Below are 18,924 nucleotides of genomic sequence, written 5' to 3'. Positions count from 1 at the left end.
CCAAGGAGCGAGGACTTAAGGGAACAATTAATGGCTTGAGGCCTCTGCTTCAAGAAGGATAATCCACTGCAATACTGAACAACACTCACGTGGAGGGAACCCTGATGGACAGGCACCATCATGCATCCTGATTTTTAATGTGGAATGCAATTAACCCTTAAAGAACTCCAGAGTAGAGTTTTCAAACTATCTTTAGGGTTTTTCAAACTAGATCCCAAACCCCCTCCCTGCCCTGCACCTCCAGGACAGCAGTTTATAAAACGAACTCAGTGAAGCTGCTCTGGAGGCGGGCGCCGGCCAGGAGGCCCTGGCCCTGTCCTAGCACTCTCCTTGCAGGCCTCCACAACGCCACAGAGCACCAGTCAAGGACCACCGAGCTTGAGTTACAAGCACCTTTTACAAAGCAGAACAGGCCACCCCAAAAGAGTTCTAAGAGGCCAAGTGCTCCTATAGAGATGAACATTCCACTTTCTGTTGCCACATTTTAAACTATTTATTGAATGAGGCAGTAATAGACAGAATGGGAAACAACACAGAATCCATGCTCTGCTACTTGGGTTTTGCTTTTCTTCTTCTTGGCAATTTCTCAAACTATTAGGAGGTTATTTCACCACAATGGAACACGGACTTTAAAGCCCCTGAACAGCTTCACAATGACGATAAAAAATAATAATTAAAAAAATAACAAGTTGTAGAACTAGGACTGTTTATATGTAAATTTCCCTTCCCTCCCCCTATTACGTACAGAAAAAAACATACAAAGAACATTAGATAATTTTATATAAAACAAGCAAATACAAGAATCTGAAACTTTTCTCAAAGGCTGAGCAAGACGTGAAGAATTTTTTAATGTCGCATTAAAAAAAAAAACACATTTAAATACACGATCACACATGGGGGGCCCGGGAGGAGGGAGGAAGAGTTGTCCCTGTACTCAAGGAGCAGAGATTTGGCCTGTCGAGAAGTCAGGTGAATTTAGCCACCGGAGACTCAGGGCTTGCAGCTGAGAAATCACAGAATTTAACAGTTACAGAGAACACCCAGACCAGTCGGCACCTGTGAGGAGGAAGCTGTGGGGCCTGACCCACCAGGAGGAGCCTGGGAAAACTGCAGGGTCCCTTCTGAATCAGGGCCTGAGCCGGGGTGCAGGAAACATCCTAGGTCCCTTTCTCTTCTGAGGTCCCGCAGTAGGAAGAGCCAGGTGGCCCTGTCAGTTCCAGTCTCCTCTGTGAAGCTACAGAAACGTACTGGAAGGGAAAAAATTGCTCCCATTGGTGTGCCCTGGTCTTTGAAGATTTTTCTCTCCCTCCTTCCTTTCCCCTTCCAACCCCTCCCCTCCCCCTCCCACTCTCTCCCCTCCAAGCACACACCCACAGGCACACCTGACGCGCACGCGCTCCAAAAAACCCTTAATACTTCTGTTACCTTCAGTTCATATACATGACCAATTCAGGAGACTGACCTTAAAACCAGAGCAATATTTTAATAGTCATGAGATCAAGACGACTTCCTGGGAAGGGGAGGAGATGGGAGGCTGAGGAAAACCCTCTCGTCCCGGCCTGGAGCTTTAAGAACATTCACCTGCCTGTGGCAAGGTCAGCACCTGGGCCAGCCCGAGGAGCATCTCAGCTGCCAGACCACGAGGCCCTTGGACCTTGCAAACACAATTTCTGGACCCCACCCCATTCTGGAACCTCTTTCTTCAGGTGAGTCCAGCAGGGAGAGTTCTGGGTGGCCACTGGGAGGCAGCTTTGGTGAAGGGCATGGTCACCTCCGCCTGAGTTTGTCAGTAGCTCAACGCATGACCCTGGTATGAACAAAAACCAGGTGACTGTGTCTGGCCACGTACCCTACACCCACTAAACTGGGTGAATTATATTTTTCCACAGCTCACCTTGATTTCATATAGATAATTCCATGCGGGTTTCATATATATATATATATATATATATATATATATATCTACATACATACATATATATATACTTTATATATATGTAAATGTGTATATCCATATGTACACATATACATATATTCACACTCACACATACACACACATAAGTATACACACATGTTTCTGCAGAAAGAGGTCCTGCCACAATTTGGCTTTTTCGGGACAGTGAAACTGACAACACAGTATCTTATTCCACCAATCCCAGAAAATCAAGAGTGGTGCTTTAAAAAATGCAATTCCAAAACCCACTGCCTTTCTTCCTTTTTAAAAAAAAGGTTAACAAAACTTTTCTTCCAAAGTCGAGAGACTTAATTCCATTTGATTGCACCTCTGCAAACGTGTAAAAAATTTTGAAGTAGACTAGAAAATGACGCCATGGTATGGCCGCATGTCACTGTTCCAGCGTCACCACCTCCACAGCCTGGCCGTCCATGGTAACTGTGCTGTCCGATATCCTGGTGGTCACAGGGGCCATGGCCACCTGCACCGGCCCATTGCCCTGGGCGAGGCTGGTTACCACAGTCTGGTACATGCTCACAGGGATCTGGACCAGTCCTGGGGAGACAAAGGGGAGACTGTTGGTGGGGATCGGGCTCAGCTTCCCAGATGCCGGGTGGACAGGGCAGCCAACCCCAGCCCTTCAGGGCACCGCTGTCCAGCCTCTTGTAGTCGCACACCGACTGCACAGGCATAAATACATCCCTCTTCTTACCCATTTTAATTCTTTAAAATAGACTATCAGGAAAGGGAAGTTTGAAAAAAATTGTGGAAACATGCCCCAGGGCAGGGTCTCCCCAATCTGCCAGGAGATGACCCTGCCTGCTTCCACTGTTAGGAAGCCAGGCCGGTCAGGTGTGAACCCTCCTCCCCAGCCCTTCCCTGCTGACTGTCTCCTTCCTCTAGGAGAGGCTGCCATTAATTTCCTTTGATGTTCTGTTACTGACTTCTTAAATCGTCTGTCTGCCTATGCTCGAGTTTCTCTCAGCTTAAAAACATGTCTCCCTCAATCCTATCCTGTTTTCTGGCCACCGCCCCCTCCCTTCAGTGTTCACTTATTTGAAAAAAAAATGCTTAGGGCATGGTTTTCTTGATTTTAGAGCCACAGACCACTACAATTTTAAAATACAATTTTGGGGCAATTTGAAAAGACCCAACTGTCTCTTAATATCACTATCATTTCACAGTAGAAAGGAAGGTTTAACTACAAAGAAAGGAAGAAGCACGTGATCTCAGAAAAACGGCAGTCCTTCATAAGAAAAGTTGATCTTTTTTTTTTTTTTTAATTTTTTTAATGTTTATTTATTATCGAGAGACAGAAAGACACACAGTGTGAGCAGGGGAAGGGTAGAGAGAGGAGGAGACACAGAATCCGAAACAGGCTCCAGGCTCTGAGCTGTCAGCACAGAGTCCGATGTGGGGCTCAAACCCATGGACCGCGAGATCATGACCCGAGCCAAAGTCAGACGCTTAACCGACTGAGCCACCCAGGTGCCCCGAAAAGTTGATCGTTTTAAAGGACATATCTTTTTTAAAAAAAGGATCTCCAGTTAAATGAGGCAGAATTAATGTACATATCAAGCTCCTCTTCCTCTTAAAACTAAATAATTAAGGGGAGGGGAAAGGATATAAATGAAGGATGTCAACACGTTTTCTGAAGATGAAAAGCACACGTAAAGTGGTTCTGACTTATCAGAGACGCGGAAGCAAGTCCCGTGTTCACGGAGGGCGCGGGACATGTAGCTCTCACTACTGTACCGAGAGACGAGGCTGAAAACGGGAATTGGCTAAAAGTGTGTATTCAGCTTGACTGGATCAGTAGCTCCCGCCAATTCCAACACCCAGACACCCAGACCTTTGTTGACAGGACATCTGAAGTTCTACCACTGTGTTGAGAAAGGGACCTGGAGAGGCCCAGGAAAAGACCACAGTGCTATCTGTCATGATATCTGTCGGTGGGGCAGTGGGGGGGGAAGACACCGAAAACACTCACCCCCATCCCCGGGCCTATAGACCACCTAGCTCTGCCCTGCTCTCCCCGAGGCGCTAGCTCATCGGGAACAAGGCTGCAGACAACGCCCAATGCTGGGGGCAGAGGAAAACAAAAGCCCCCAAACTCTAGTATCTTCAGAGAGAGAAGAGATTTGTAGCATAAAGATGGGATGCTTTTCTTAAAAAGGTGTATGAAAAAAAATTTAGGATGAAAAATCTAACAGATGAAATACATTCAAAAGAAAGCAGAAGATGAAGAAATCAAGGACGTTTTTCACAAAGTAGAAAAGGTTAAAAGATGGGAAGGAGGAGAGAAAAATAGGAGGCCAATGGAGTCCAAACTCTGATGAAACAGGATGCCAGAGGGTAAAAAAACCAGAAGATGGGAAATTATCAGATACAGTGTAAATAAATTTCTAGAACTGAAAACCATGCATTTCAGACAGAAAGGGCCCACGAGATGCCCAGCAGAAAAGATGACAAAAGATCGAGACTCTAAGGAACATCTTTGCAAAATTTCAGAACATGAGGGATAAAGCAAGGACCTTGAAGAATTCCAGAACAGAAAAAAAAGTCCTACACAAGAAGCCAGGGGTCAGAATATTATGGGACTTGTCAAAAGCAAACCTGGAAGCTAGATGAAGCAAACGCCTTCAAGTGTCTGGGAGAAAATGCCTTCCGGGAGAACTGGGTTCCCCGCCCATGAAATGACACCCCTTTCGACAGGGTGTGTGGGCAGGAGAAAGACATCTTCAGACATGTGGGGGGGGGGTCTGGAAGCTGGTCACCCCTCCATGCTTTCTCGGGAGGCTCTGAAGGAGGTGCTGCACAGCAGTGAGAGAGAAAAACAGAGAATCCACTGCGAAGAGCTCTGGGGAAGGATGAGGGACCCAGGACCAGAGTTGTGTGGCATGCCTGGGAGGACAGACAGGCAGGACTGGCACCACCACATGGGGCCGAGGACTCAGAGGGGTCTTCCAGAAGGGGGTAGAACTGATGATTACTGCCTAAAAATCAGAAGGAATAAAGCAAGTAGTAACCGTAATAATATACTTGTCTTAGCAGTGAACAATTTCGATGTAGTTATGGTAATATAAACATACAAACTGGGTTACCAGGAAATTGCAATCATGTCTCAACTCAAGGACTAATGAGATGACTATTATTTAGAGCAGTAAAGACACCAGAAAGAGCATGAAGGGTCGCCTCCAGGGGATAAGTCTTTCTTTCTTTCTTTCTTTTAAGGCCTTTTAGTCCTTTTATTGACATTTAAAACCGTATCACTTTTTTGAAAATAAAAATTTTAAAAAGGGATGTTTTATCAGAATATTTTCTAATGCCAAAAAAAAAAAAAAAAAAAACCCAAAATAAAATGTTATTTTAACAATGTTCTGTGTTCTAGAGGAAAATCTTGCCAGTTTAGACATCCGTATTTGATGATACAACATGAAACGGGCTTGATGTTTTGCTTGGTGACAGTCATTTTAGGAAATCTGGGCTCAGGCTGCTGTGCGTTAACAGGAATGGAGCTCACACAGAAGAGGCCAGCCTACACTTGCACGCTAGGCTGAAAGGAGAGCAGGCTGAGGGCCAGGCACTGACCCCGGAACGCTGTGGGGCTCAATTTCCCTCATCTAGACTTCGCATACAGCTCTTAAATGTGTCTAACCAGCCATCTGCAACAATGTGGATGGACCCAGAATGTACTGTGCTAAGAGAAATAAGTCAATCAGGGAAAGACAGATACCGTATGATTTCACCCACATGTGGAATTTAAGAAACACACCAGATGAATAAATGGGAAGCGGGGGAAAGAGAAGAGGGGTTAACAAACCGCAAGAGACTTTTACTGACAGAGAACAAACTATGGGTTGATGGAGGGAGGTGGGCAGGGGGATGGGCTAGATGGGTGATGGGTACTAAGGAGGGCACTTGTTGTGATGGGCACTGGGTGTTACATTTAATGATGAATCACTAAACTCTACTGCTGAAACCAATATTGTCCTGTAGACTAGCTAAATAAACATTAAAAAAACACAAAAAACTGTCTCTACCCAGTCCTCTTTCAGTTCCCCCTCCCTGCCACCTGAGACAGCTTCCCATCCCACATCAATCCTCTATCTCAAACTCTTCAAACTCCATGTTCAAAAGGTTCCCAAAGCCTATTAAAAAAAATGCTCCTGTTGGACATGGCATTCAAGACATCTCATGCTCTGCCCTGGCCTAGCTCTGCAGGCTCACGTTCTCAAACACAGGTACACCGTGCTCGGGCGCTACCCCGGCTACTCTCATCTCCTGACCCAGCGGCACGCTCCTTCCTCTAAGTCTTTGCTGAAGTTGTTCACCACTGGGAACTCCCTCACTCCCCACGCCTTCCCCTTTAAAAACCAGCTCAGTGGTCCCTCCTCTCGGAAGCTGGCCCCATCCCAGCCCCAGTCGATACTTGAGAGTGGCCTCCTCTGGACTCTCAGCAAGCACCAGGACAGTAGTGCGTATTCTGGCGTGGCCCGGTCAGTGCGCGTGGATAGACCTTGCTGTTTGACAGAGGGCTACTTCAAGGCCAGGGTTGGCTCTGGTTCATGTTGTTTCCCATGGTGTGAGGTACCAGATGTGCCAGAAGGGCAATAGGCCAAGGGAGTCTATTACTGGCCTCAGCAATGTGCAGCTGGGCCCTCTGCCCTGGCTTCTAGACTCCAGGCCTGGCCTGAGTATGTGTGAAGACCATACGGCCCCTTCCATCGCTCCAGTGTATTCACGATCGTCATCGCCTTCGTCCTCTCTTCTGGTCACAACGGGCAAAACTGATGAAGTGACCCCAAATGCGCACTGGCCAAGCCAGGACACCTGTGTCATCCTGCAAAGAAGCCACATGCTGGCAAACAGCAACTGAAACTGGAAGCAAAGATCAGTCTTATTTCTCTACTCTTGCTTCTGAGCTTGAGTCAGTTCCAAAAGCTGCAAACTTGGGGAACAAGTCGCACACTTTATAAATGCAGGGGTCACTTTGAGCAAGGAGACCTCCTCACCGTGAACAATCATGCTGGGATCAGAAGGCGGGCGGCGGGGATTTCAAGAACTGTCACAGTTAAATCTCTGATTTATGATATGTTTTTGTTTCCTAGGACGTGGATCCACGTGCAACACTGTCGTTACAAGTTTTAGTATTGTGGGAGATTGGCTCCAGGATAAAACGGAAAAAGGTGCGAGCGCAAAAATATGTATTCGCTGCCACTGTTCTAGCTAGAACAATCTTTTGAACGTAAATGGATCTTGTTGCCTTCTTTCACAATTCTTCACTGGCCCAAGGGACATGAGGTCCAAATCTCTTTGCAGGATTTAAACCCTTCACGTCAGCTCCTGTTGTTCCGTTCAGGCCGAGTGACCACGTATCCAGCCCTCCTCTCCCCCCGCTGTACACTCCCATCAGGTGAACCACTTGACTGGGCCTCCACAACCTGCACACAAGCATGCCTTGTGCCTGCAACGATGGCCCTGGACTTGTTCCTTGAATGGGCTCCTATTCTTCCTTCCATGGCAGCCGGTCTCTCCTCCCTGGCCTTAGCCTCTCTCCTGAGGTCCTGAGCACTCTGTACAGGCCTCTGTGGAGGCAGCGCTCGTATTCACAGGCACTGTGTGCATGTCTTCAAGAAGACGGTCAACTCTGTAAGGGACTCAGAGTCCTCAGCAATCAGCAGGGGCTCAATGAATGTTTTCTGCACTCACAGAGGAAACTTGCCTTCGAAGCTCGCGCAGGTGTCCCTCCCGGAGACAGGGTGACTGGAGTGGCCCCGTCTTAGGGTGATTAGGCGGTTCTGGAGCCAGGAGCTCCCAGTCAACAGAACAGTAATGTAAACACGACTGCATTCAGGACTCATCCAAAGAGGGGCTCATTTATAAAGATTTCGTCTTAATGTATTTCACCTCACAATCAGGGGAGGAATAAATCTGGCCTCTGCAACTGGGTGATGGAATGCCCCCCTCCACAAGGCTGTCTCGAGAGTGAATGACTGGGTATAGCAGCCACATAACCTGAAAAGCTTTACAGAGGGCAGAATTTCACATGCAGCGTCATTCCATAACCCCAAATGCCTCGAAATCCCAATTCCATTATTTTCTACATGCGGTTCCACCTTAAATCAGTGCATTACCATCCTACTGTGGGGATTTTAGAATTTCAGAATCTCTCTCTCTCACACACACAGCCATTTTGGCATGGGATTAGATTAAACCGTCTCAGCAGCTCTGACCCTTTCTGTCCACGGAAGGGGAAGGGGGAGGGGACTGGCGGCTTGCAGGCCAGCATGAGCTAAGTCGGCCTCCTGCCCTTGGAGGAGAGATGATTAAATGCTGAGGCACAGTAATCAGGCTGGGATTGTCCCTGCATCTGCTCAGCCTGGCCCTGATTAGCCCTAATCTAGAAGGTGTATGTTAATCTCAGTTTATATTCTGGGTCATTTCGTTTGATTAAGCAACAGGAAGCCCTTCACATTCTGCTTTCAGAGTTTGAAGTTCTCTGTCTTGTTTGTCTGAGAGACCCTGTACAATCCTAGCAGTAAGCCTCTGGGCATCTGTTTGGCACTTTTCAAAGCCCTCTTACATCCAGTGTGGATTATCTGATCTCTGCTAAGACCCTAGAGACTCGGGCAGGGCAGGTGTGCCTCCCTCTTGCAAGAGGACAGGCAAGTTCCTTTGGCAGAAACACAAACTTATCCTAAGGGCACATACTGAAGATTTAGGGCCCCAGTCTCGAGTACCCCAATATTTCAAAGCCATAGGAAATCTTAGCATTCATGTGGATTAGTAAACCCCTTTCTTTTTCTTTAAACTCAAAAGGAAGCAGATACAAAGTTTATTAAAAAAAAAAAAAAAAAAAAAAAAAAGAGAGAAAGAAAGAAAGAAAAAGAAGAGAAAAGGAAACACAGAGCAGAGTGATTTTCTCCCAAGATGACGGAGTTTGGCAAAGCCAGGCATCCAGGCTGTCGATCTGGGAGTCATTCTGTGGGCTCAGCCACCCTTACCATCGAATAGCAGGCCAGCAGGGCCCAGGGAGGCAGGGGACTTCCCTTTTTGGGCTCACTGCTGCCTCTCCCCTCAGGCTTCCAGGCTAGGTTTACAGAACTGGCCAAACTGGGAAGAGGCCAAAGGGGCCTCAGGAGCCACAGTCCCGGCATAAGGATTTCCTTGTCAAACAGCAGTCAGACTAAAATCTCTGGAGGAGTTGCTGGCTCCAGGACCACATTTCCCTGCAAAAGACAATGAGACCTAACCCTGCTCACCTCCCTCCTGCCTGGGTGTCCCGTACTTGAGCCCATGTGGTCAGACACGCCCCACCCAGTCTTGCCCAACTGCACCCCTCCGGTTGCCTAGGCCAAAACTGCAGCCGCCTTTGACTTCACACACCATCAGCAAATCCTGTCAACTCGCCCTACAAACATAAACCCGGAATTCCGCCACTTCTCTCTGCTGCCTCCCTGGACAAAGTCCTATCCTCTCTTGCCAGGACGACGTTTTATCTTCCTTCGTCATCGCCCTGCTCCAGCCGTTGTTCCACTGTAGCCAGAGGGACCTGCTAAAACTTTCACATGACACGATGGGTATCAGGACAGGCTGTGAAGGTTCAGATCCCTGGGCGAGGCCGCCTCTGACACAACTCACACACTTCCCACCCAACACCCTTCAGAGTCAGGTGACCTTCTGGGGGGAGGACATGCAGGGAGACTGACCAACAAGGCGGCCATGCTGCCACTCAGAGTGCTCCAAGGAGACCCCCGCACGGGGTCCATTCTTCAAGGGGCTTGCTCCTCTCATCAGGGCCATCATCTCTCAGAAGGTGATCATCTGGCTCTTAAGTTTCCCCTTTTCAGGAGAATCTCTATTTTAACAGAGACTTAATTTCGAAAAATAGGTAACACACGGAGGGCATAGTAAAAAAGGTGCAAAAAGGGCACGGGGTTGAAAAGAGTCAATCTCCCTCCCAGAGGTAACTACTTGTGGCCAGTTTCTGGGCTCGTCCGTAGTCTACCCAAGACTGTGCATTTGGAGATGTGTATACGTGTGTCTGGGTATTTTCCCCATTCGAACACTGCATACGTTCATACTCTTCTGCACCTTGCTTTTTTGGAGATCTTTACTTACAACACAAGGAGAACGGCTGCAGAGTATTCCATTTGTATGAAGGTGCTTAATTTTTGTTTCATGTCAGACGGGTAGCATGCCAACGTCGCAATAAGGTTTGAGGGAGGCACATGTCACACGACAGTGTGAACACCCGATCATCACGCTCACGTACTACAAAAGGATCTGGAGGCGCTTGATTTTGATTCACCAGTGCTCTAATGATGCACGTCTTGGCTTTCCAATCTTTTGCTATTGTGCTTAATGTATTGCAATTTCTCACATATGCAAGGATAAATATCAAAGACTACGACTGCTTAAGAGGGTATTTATACTTCAAAATTTCATAGGTGCAGGGGCGCACGGGTGGCTCAGTCAGTTAAGCGTCCGACTTCGGCTCAGGTCATGATCTCGCGGCTCCTGAGTTCGGGCCCTGTGTCAAGCTCTGTGCTGGCAGCCCAGAGACTGGAGCCTGCTTCGGATTCTGTCTCCCTCTCTCTCTGCCCCTTTCCCGCTTGCACTCTGTCTCTCTCTCTCTCTCTCTCTCTCTCTCTCTCTAATATAAATAAACATTACCAAAAAAAATTTCTTTTAATTTCATAGGTGTAGTAATGGGGGACTCTCAACTGTTCCGCTCAGCCCAATTCCTTTCAAGACTCAAAATAATCTACCTCTAGTAGTGGGATTTAAGATTAAGGCATGATGGGTGACAGGGGAATATACTTTTGGACAGACATTTGTCTTTGAGCCTCTCAAATCATATTACATGGGTAGCAGCTAATGCTATCTAGTCATAAGTCTGGTCTTGTCATCTATGTGATCATTTGCTCACGTTTAGGGGCTTGGCCCTATTTTCTGCAAAACAAGAGGCCTTGAGGTTTGTAGTGGTCTGTCTCTGATGGGGGAATGAGGGGAGGCTTTGTGGTAGACCATGGGCGCCAACGAGAGTAACTTTAAAGGTTAGGGTCATAGCCTTGCACACTCTGAATTTATCATTCATGAGCTGACCTACTCTATTCCTGACCTCTCCTGAAGTAATGAGTTCCATCACTTACCTACTGTATAATGGAACACACACACATGTGCATGTGTGTATGTGTATGTGTATGTATGCAATTTATTTACTTAGGGGAATTCATTTACTTTTCTCAACACTAACTCTTTTGGTATTCTGTGATTTGAGGAATACATCTACGTATCACAGCTAAATCTTCTTGAAATATCGTTTGGCAATGGCCATCCCAACTCCCCCCACTCCCCCAAAACACACATGCACGCGCACGCACGCACAAAGGACTTTGATGGCTGTCTATTATGGGAAAAATAACAGCCAAAGAGCTACTAGTTTGAAGGATTACATCAGCCTTTCCCACAAATTACTCTATATTCTCTCTTCATTACAACCATACCTGTCCCCTTAGTGTACCCTAACATCACATGTATTTGCTCAGACAGATCCCTCTACCTAGAATGGTCCCCTGCCAGTGTAAGTCCAGTTCTTCCACCGATTTCCAAACATTTCATGGAGATACCACAGATAGAATGGCCCGTCAGGTTCTTTTCTTCCTGTGATTTTATTCCCTCCACCATTTGGCACCGGCTCTGTGCCAACCTGTTTCCAAGTAGTTGTTGTTGTTCTCTGTATAATCTGCTGTCTTTAAAATACTGGGCAGCTTCAACACAGTAGATGCTTACTAATTAAATATGACTCCAGATCTCGTTCCTCGTGATTTTCAGGAACTTGGTTACATTCCTATCAGCCTTGGCCTCCGCAGACTGAAGGCCTTGAAGCCTTTCACTCTGTTCCCAAGTGCAGCAGGATTTTCACAAGACCCTTAAGGCAGCGTAGCCAAATGCTGTATCGGTAGTTCCCGTGCATTCTGTGTGAGGGTCAAATAAGCTATTTTATTTCCTTTAAAGGCATGCCAATCAGAAGGACTACATGTGACTCCCGGGTCTGCCATCGAATGGCTTGTGAACCTCGCTGGCTTCAAACGTAAAATGGCAGTGACTAATCTCACAGGGCTGTCGAGGACTAGATGTGCTGACTTCGGTGAAGTCTGGCACGGTGCCTGGCACATAGTAGGTGTACAATGAATGCCAGCTACTTCTTGAAGATGACTTTGAATGAGGGGTCTGATGAAGTCTGGTGGCGTCACAGACATTAGACTAAAGTTCTCAGCAAACAGAAAGGAAAGCAGAGACAGCACAGATCTCCTTTCGGCAGTGATGTGCTCCTGCCAGGAAGCGCATCATTTGCCAAAGGCCTTCAGAGATATAAAGATTAGAGATAAGAGCCATGAAATCAGGGCAGATGGACTGGCGGGCAGCTTCCTTTCTGAAATGTGGCAATGGTCAGAACTGGCACCGGAACGGCACCCTGGCATCTATGACATGGCTGGCGACTCAGCGCATCGGTGAAGAATAATCCAGGCTAAACCACTGATCAATAGCAAGAATGTTAAATACACGGTGAGGGACAGTACGATATGACGTCATCACTCTGATAAATGTGTAAAGCTCTCCACATAATAACAGCATGGGCTCAAGCCTAGCAGAACACAGAGTTACAGGCCTGGCCACGGTCACCCGGAACCAGACTGCCCTCCCCCCACCCTGCCCCAGCCCGACAAGATAGAGCAGGACAGACGGCCTGGGGAAGAATGGGCCTTTCATTTGCCCTCACAATCTGGGAAACCTCTGGGAATTGTTGTTTGCTGTAACTGAATCCTTTAGCCCAAAGGCCTTCCAAGTTGGTCATGGAAATATCTTTAGTTGGGAGACAAATATTGATGGTTGTCAGGGAGAAATTGAGAACTAAACAAATAAATTTATCAAATCAACACATGTGATGGAAGAGAAAGGATTCTTAAAACCCAAAGGAAAAATTTACAATGTAATGCTTTCTGTAGTTTATGGATGTGAAAGCTAGCTACAGGTACCAGGAAAATGCTGGCTTGAATGGGGATCCAGAAGACTGTGACTGGAAAAGCTAGGAACAGATAAGAAATAAAATCATAAATTATATTACCTAAGTAATACTCTGCAGTTTTTTTTTTTTTATTTTTTATAATTTTTTTTTTTAATGTTTTTATTTATTTTTGAGACAGAGAGAGACAGAGCATGAGTGGGGAAGGGGCAGAGAGAGAGGGAGACACAGAATCCGAAGCAGGCTCCGGGCTCTGAGCTGTCAGCCTAGAGCCCGACGCGGGGCTCGAACTCACAGACCGTGAGATCGTGACCTGAGCTGAAGTCGGACGCTTAACCGACTGAGCCACCCAGGCACCCCTCTGCAGTTTTTAAAGAGCCATCGAGGGTTATCTCCAGGTGTCTCTAGGGGTGACAGGCAGGAGGGAAGTCCTTTAAAGTCTTATTTGCAGGCTTGAGAAAGAATTTACACCAGGGACCGAAGTCTAAGACAAGCCACTATTTTACGAAGAAAAACAGGTGTCATGTGTACTGGTGCAGCGATGGGAGAACGGGAAGGAAAGCAGGGAGAGAAGCTCGTCCAGCAGGCAGGCAGATACAGAAGCTGGGAATGACAAACAAGGACCAGAAAGAAAGAGGACAGTCTCAGGGCAAGAAAAGGAAGGTCATGAAAAGAATGCCAATAGCAAATGAAAAGGAGATCCAGGTAACCTTCCAGACACGGAGACAAGGAGGAAACAGAAAAAGTATTTCTCTCCCAATCATTCTGCTTCTGTTATATTAGCTGCTTCTGGGACATTTAATCTTCCTCTTCCGTGTTTTCTAAGTCCGTGGCTTTTGGGTGCATTTGAGGGATTTATGGATTAAAATATGTATTACACTTGGCGTGCTGAGTATTCTCGTGGAGCCAACAGCAGCCTCGCAGTGCCTTGGGGTAACAGGCACCTCTCGGCATACAAGGTTTTCTCCCCTCTTGCTAGACAACGTGAACCCTCTCTTGGAAAAACCACTTTCTGCGATAACCTTCACAGCAGACTCTGTCCTTTGCCTAATTTTTTAGACCACCGAGAAATTTCTCTTGCCCTCATCCCATAAGCCAAATGTTAAAAATAAATTCATTTTTACTTTGCTAGTGAGAGGTACAATTCTACAACTTCTGTTCGAAACTACTGGTGTCCAGGAATATTCATGAAGTCAGGGTGTTGTGCTTCAGAACCACTGTGGTGTATTATCCTGCAGGCTGAGCCCCCAGTGTGGGGCTGAACAAGATGACTTCAAGGCCTGCTGGTCTGACCAACAGGGCTTTAAACTGAAAATGGCAGGAGAGAAAAGTATCCAGCTGAAGTTTGTGGGACACGTATGTGCTTATTAGGAGGACATCTGATCTGACCTTCCAGAGAAGGGAAAGAGATGCTCAGTAATTCCAGAAAAATCACTGGGAAGAAGGAGGACACTCAAGGTCCCCAAAGTCTATATGCCAATGGAAGGGTCTGAGCAATACAGAAAGTGTTGATATATATATATTTTTAAAGATTTTAGGTAATATCTACACCCACCATGGGGCTCAAACTTACAACCCCGAGATCAAGAGTCAAATGCTCCACTGACTGAGCCAGCCAGGTGCCCCATGGTACCAAGATGATGGAAACCTCAGGGGAAAGTTATCACACGAAGGCTTTGCCAACAGTCAGGTGTGGAAATGAATACAAGAGCCAATCAGGAGTTACCTAGAGTTGGGAACGGAGATTTTTTTTATTTTTCTGTTATTACTTTCAGTGTTTTCATTATGGAGAATTTCAAACAGGTACAAGAGGAGAGAGACTAGCACAAGGAACCCTCCCCCCACCACATTCCAAATGTGCCCACTATCCAGCCCTCGCCTCTGCTAACTGAACACAGAAAGATTGAGGCAAAAAAGCTTCCAAAGATGTTCTACTATTTTTCAATCCCTCACTAAGCACAACCTGTAGAGTACCATTTAGAAAACAAACACTAGAACATTCTAAGAGCATATAAAGAGCAGAATTAAGTTGTCTTTAGGCAGTAAGACACCTGAAGACAGTACACTGGAAAGTAGAAATAAATAGTTACGGGGTTTGATAGTCAAAGGAAGAAATCTATCTCAATAAACTTCATTTTGTTCAACTATTTATCCTGCCTTTACTATCTGGACTGTATTTAGCATAATCAGATTGCTAATGGGGACAAGTTCTTTATAGAAGAATTCCAGCTTCTGCCAGAAGGCGGACGGAATGACACTAGAGGAATCCCCAGGTTGCTTTCTCTGCACAAAACTATCAGCGGCTAAGACCATTTGGTGGCCGGAGAACGGAGCAGTCCACCATCCGTGCCGGGTGCCGTGCTTCTGGTACCTTACACTGAGGCTGCTGCCGTCTTTGCCCAAACATGAGCCCCCTGCGATGCTCGGTCAGCCTCTGCTTGCGATGGGCGGTGGGCCAGACAGAACTTTTAAAAAGCACTTGAGCAAGATGCGCCTCCGGGATGCGGCAGGGAGGAGCGGCCACAGGACACGGTCTCCCCTGTATGCCCCGGTGCCCGGGGGTACAAAGCCATCTCTGACAACCTCCCATGGAGGGCTCTACAAATCCTTTGGTAAACATGCCAGCACATGGAGTGCTAACGGTGTGCGCGTTCGTAAAAGCAGATCTTACAGTCGGCTCTTAGTTGAGCCGAAGGGAGGGTCAGCCGTCTCTCCCATAACCTGGAATTTATGATGCGCTTTTCTTGCGGCAGACTTACTTAGACTTACTTTCCTAATTATGTCTTCCTTAAGCTAATATGAAAACTAATTTGTGTTCCTTAAGTACCCAGCAGCTGGGTGGGGGGTGGAGGAGATGGTCCAGGCTTATGCTTGCTTGTTGAAAGAAACTGTCCAAGGATTTAAAATGTGTCACGAGTAATCTGCATGACAGATGATCTGTATGTGGCAACTGAGAGTTGACTATACTTACATTTATAAAACAAATGGGTTACTTCTGTCTCATAGGGCTGCTATGAGGATAAGGAACATTATATTTACATGATTTAAGTTCTCGAGAAAAAGGAGAAAATCTAGATTCGAGGTAGTTTTGTTATTTCACATAGGTTTCCTCTCAGGAGTCAAAGCAACCATGCAGGGACTTCTAAGAGGCAGACAAATGAAGGAAGCAAGGTTAAAGACCCTGCTCTTGGTCCCCAGAGCTGCTGAAAACGGAAGGTGCCACTAGCTCAATGGTCCACCCCAGTGTGTTGTCCACGCTTCACGTTGTAGACAAAATGAACAATTCACATACACACTCTTGGCCCTTGAGCACTCACGTGTGCCCTTGTTAGTCAGAAGCTCTGTTTAATGAGAAAACTCTCCAGGCAAACAGCAGCGCCGTGAAAGGTTTAGGAAGGGGAGACCAGGGAGTAGGTCAGCTGAAAGCGGACCTTCCTAAAATTAAAGTCCTTTCTGATAGGTATAATTCATTACTATTATTTTGGGTGTGTGTGAGGGTGGAGAAAGGATGGGAGATTCTTGCAGGAAAACACTTTTTTAAGGTGAAAAGATAAAGTAACGTGGCTGGAAGGAGCCGTTCCAAAAACATCCAGGCAAATTCTCTTTTCCCCCTCCAAACGAGGCTGAAATAGGAACCTCCCAAGGCTTGCTAAAGCAGTCAAGACATTTCAAAAGGTTCAGACTCATCTCTAAAACAGCGCTGTCTACCAGAACTCACTGTAAAGATGGCCATGTTCTGTTTGTGCACTGGCCAACATGGTGGCTAGAGAGCACGTGAAACGTAGCTGGTAGGACTGAGGAATCCATCTTTACTTCGACTCTAATTAAAGTTTCAATAGCCAGAGTGCAGCTCTAAAACCTTTCCAGAGCTTCCAGTGAGCCAACTCCACGTTATAAACACGCTTCGATCGTACACACACCATAGAACATGATAAGAGTTGCCTTTGTTAAATGGAAACTCAATCTGAAACTGGATGCTCTGCGTTCACCTAAAATATATTTTCCTGGCATTTCTCTTCTCTTATTTAGACTGTAGGGTTTTCTCCGTTGCTGCTCTACCCCATCAACTTCTTTTAACACCTCCCACCCCCCAGCGCCCCTAGGTGAGAAACTTTATCAGCATTTGTGAACAATATAATATAGCTCTACATGACAGTACTACAGGCAGTACGGAAAGCTTGGGCTGGCTAAAATCAGAATTGCTGGACGCCTCTTTCATGCGCCAATCTGATAGCAGGGTTTTTGTAGTCTCACTCAGAGCAGTGTCTCAGTTTCCATATTTAGACCCCTTCAATGATTTTCAGATCCAATTGCTAGCTTTACAACGGAAAAGATGTGTTTACCAATTTCACTTCGAAAACCCCTTTTTGGCTCTGAAAATCTCTAAATTGGGGCCTTTCTAATAATGAAGATTTGGTGTAATTATAATGTCACAGGCAATTGTGCTGACAGAGCAAAACCAATATGTCTCCTTGCTAGGCCTTTGCTCTCAGCCGGACCAACAGGAGGAGAAAAGAGGCTTTGTCAGGAGCAGATGTGCAGTGGGAGGCCCCGGGAAAGCAGATCTGCTGAATGGAGCAGGTGCCACTTAGACATTCACTTTACTGACTCCAACCACAACCTCCCCTTCATTTGATATCCTGCTCTTGGCAGGAGGATGGGGAGAGAGCATCATTCAAAAAGAAGCATGTTTATCCTGTTCAGATTACGGCTCTGCCAGGCTGCTGCTGCTGCTGCTGCTGGGTTCTGCGCATTTGCTCTTTATTAAGCAAATGGTAGAGCTGGGAAGTGAATCCCTGTATTTATACAGGTAACCTGAGAGCCAGAGGGCCCCAAACCATACTGGCTGCGATGTACAAGCTATCAGAGTTAATAACAGTGCGCTGACATTCCTCCAAAATCCTAATGGAAGCATAAGTAAAAAAGGAAAGTCCAACTTAAAGACTTCATTCTATAGGAATTCTTCCTGTCACAATATTCTGGCTCTTGTGCGAACAGTGATCAATCCCCTTTTAACACGCTTAATTAAAACCTACTTTTTCATCCACATATTAAATAGAAATGACTCCAATTAAAGTTGTCCAATATGGCTCTGGATTTGGTATGCCAAAAAAAAAAAAAAAAAAAAAAGATTTCCCTTTACAGAATATTACCTGCAATGACAGGCACCAAGATTCTGCTGGAATCATCTAAGACCAGAATCTGCCTTTCGAATACAAAGACTCAGAAAGATGTGGGGACCTAAAGGGAAGGAGAATGAGATAAGGAAACATGTAACTTGGCCCTCATAACACTGGGGACGGAGAGGTGACTGACTGGTCAGTCCACCTGCCAGGTGGCAGGCCCCTTTCTGGGAATCTCTGCCCTGAGGCTCTGGTCGGAGTCCTCTGGTCAGAATACCCCAGCTCACCAAGTTCCCCAAGTGGAGAATACCTGACACAGTCAGACTGAGGGACAGACGAAGGTGTGCCAACCCGGTTGGATAATATGTGCTAATTCCCTCTGGGCCTCGAGGGGCCGACTCTGGAGGCATTCAGCTTTTAATATGGAAAGCGTCTAAGAGCTACATGGGAAGGATGTGGCTCTGGCTCAGATGAATATTAAGAATAGAGAACAACGAGTAGAGGCCTGTCGTTTCATTGTACGCGCGCTTTCTTTCTGCAGTCTTCAAGTAGCAGAGCCTAGATGAGCAGTTCCTGGTGTAAGAATGATGAATTCCCAAGGCCACCCTAGTTTATAATGGTATAGGGGAGACGGTACATCCCCTCTGGACTTGCGGACTCCGCAAGGAGAAAGATGAATCTAAACATCACACTGGCACTTTCACGAGACAGTCCTGCTCCTTCTGATGGTATCCATAGGTTAGCATTTTTGTAGGGGACAAAGGCACCAAGACCCCTGACAACCAGCCCCTCCAGCTGTGGGGGCTGTTTCTGAT

The 18,924-nt window shown here is 46.5% G+C and overlaps 1 protein-coding gene and 1 non-coding gene across 6 annotated transcripts in view; both read right to left on the bottom strand.

The window, feature by feature from the left end:
• Positions 1-478: 478 nt before the first annotated feature.
• The window catches only part of NRF1 (nuclear respiratory factor 1), a 145,348-nt gene continuing 126,902 nt past the window's right edge, over positions 479-18,924 (bottom strand). For 3 of the 5 annotated variants that reach the window (XM_045495617.1, XM_045495618.1, XM_045495621.1), the window contains one exon: positions 479-2,509. In XM_045495617.1, the coding sequence (XP_045351573.1) occupies positions 2,346-2,509 (164 nt within the window). In that variant the 3' untranslated portion in view covers positions 479-2,345. Of the gene's footprint in view, positions 2,510-12,696; positions 18,228-18,924 lie in introns of those variants that run through there. The other 2 variants (XM_045495624.1, XM_045495620.1) reach the window with 2 other exon arrangements.
• Positions 10,140-10,243, bottom strand: LOC123607804. Its single transcript, XR_006716942.1, has one exon. It is a non-coding gene; the product is annotated as a small nucleolar RNA U13 (small nucleolar RNA).

The sequence above is a fragment of the Leopardus geoffroyi genome, chromosome A2 (assembly GCF_018350155.1).
Source record: "Leopardus geoffroyi isolate Oge1 chromosome A2, O.geoffroyi_Oge1_pat1.0, whole genome shotgun sequence".
In the NCBI taxonomy this organism is placed as follows: Eukaryota; Metazoa; Chordata; class Mammalia; order Carnivora; family Felidae; genus Leopardus; species Leopardus geoffroyi.
This window is presented reverse-complemented; position numbering and strand designations above follow the sequence as displayed.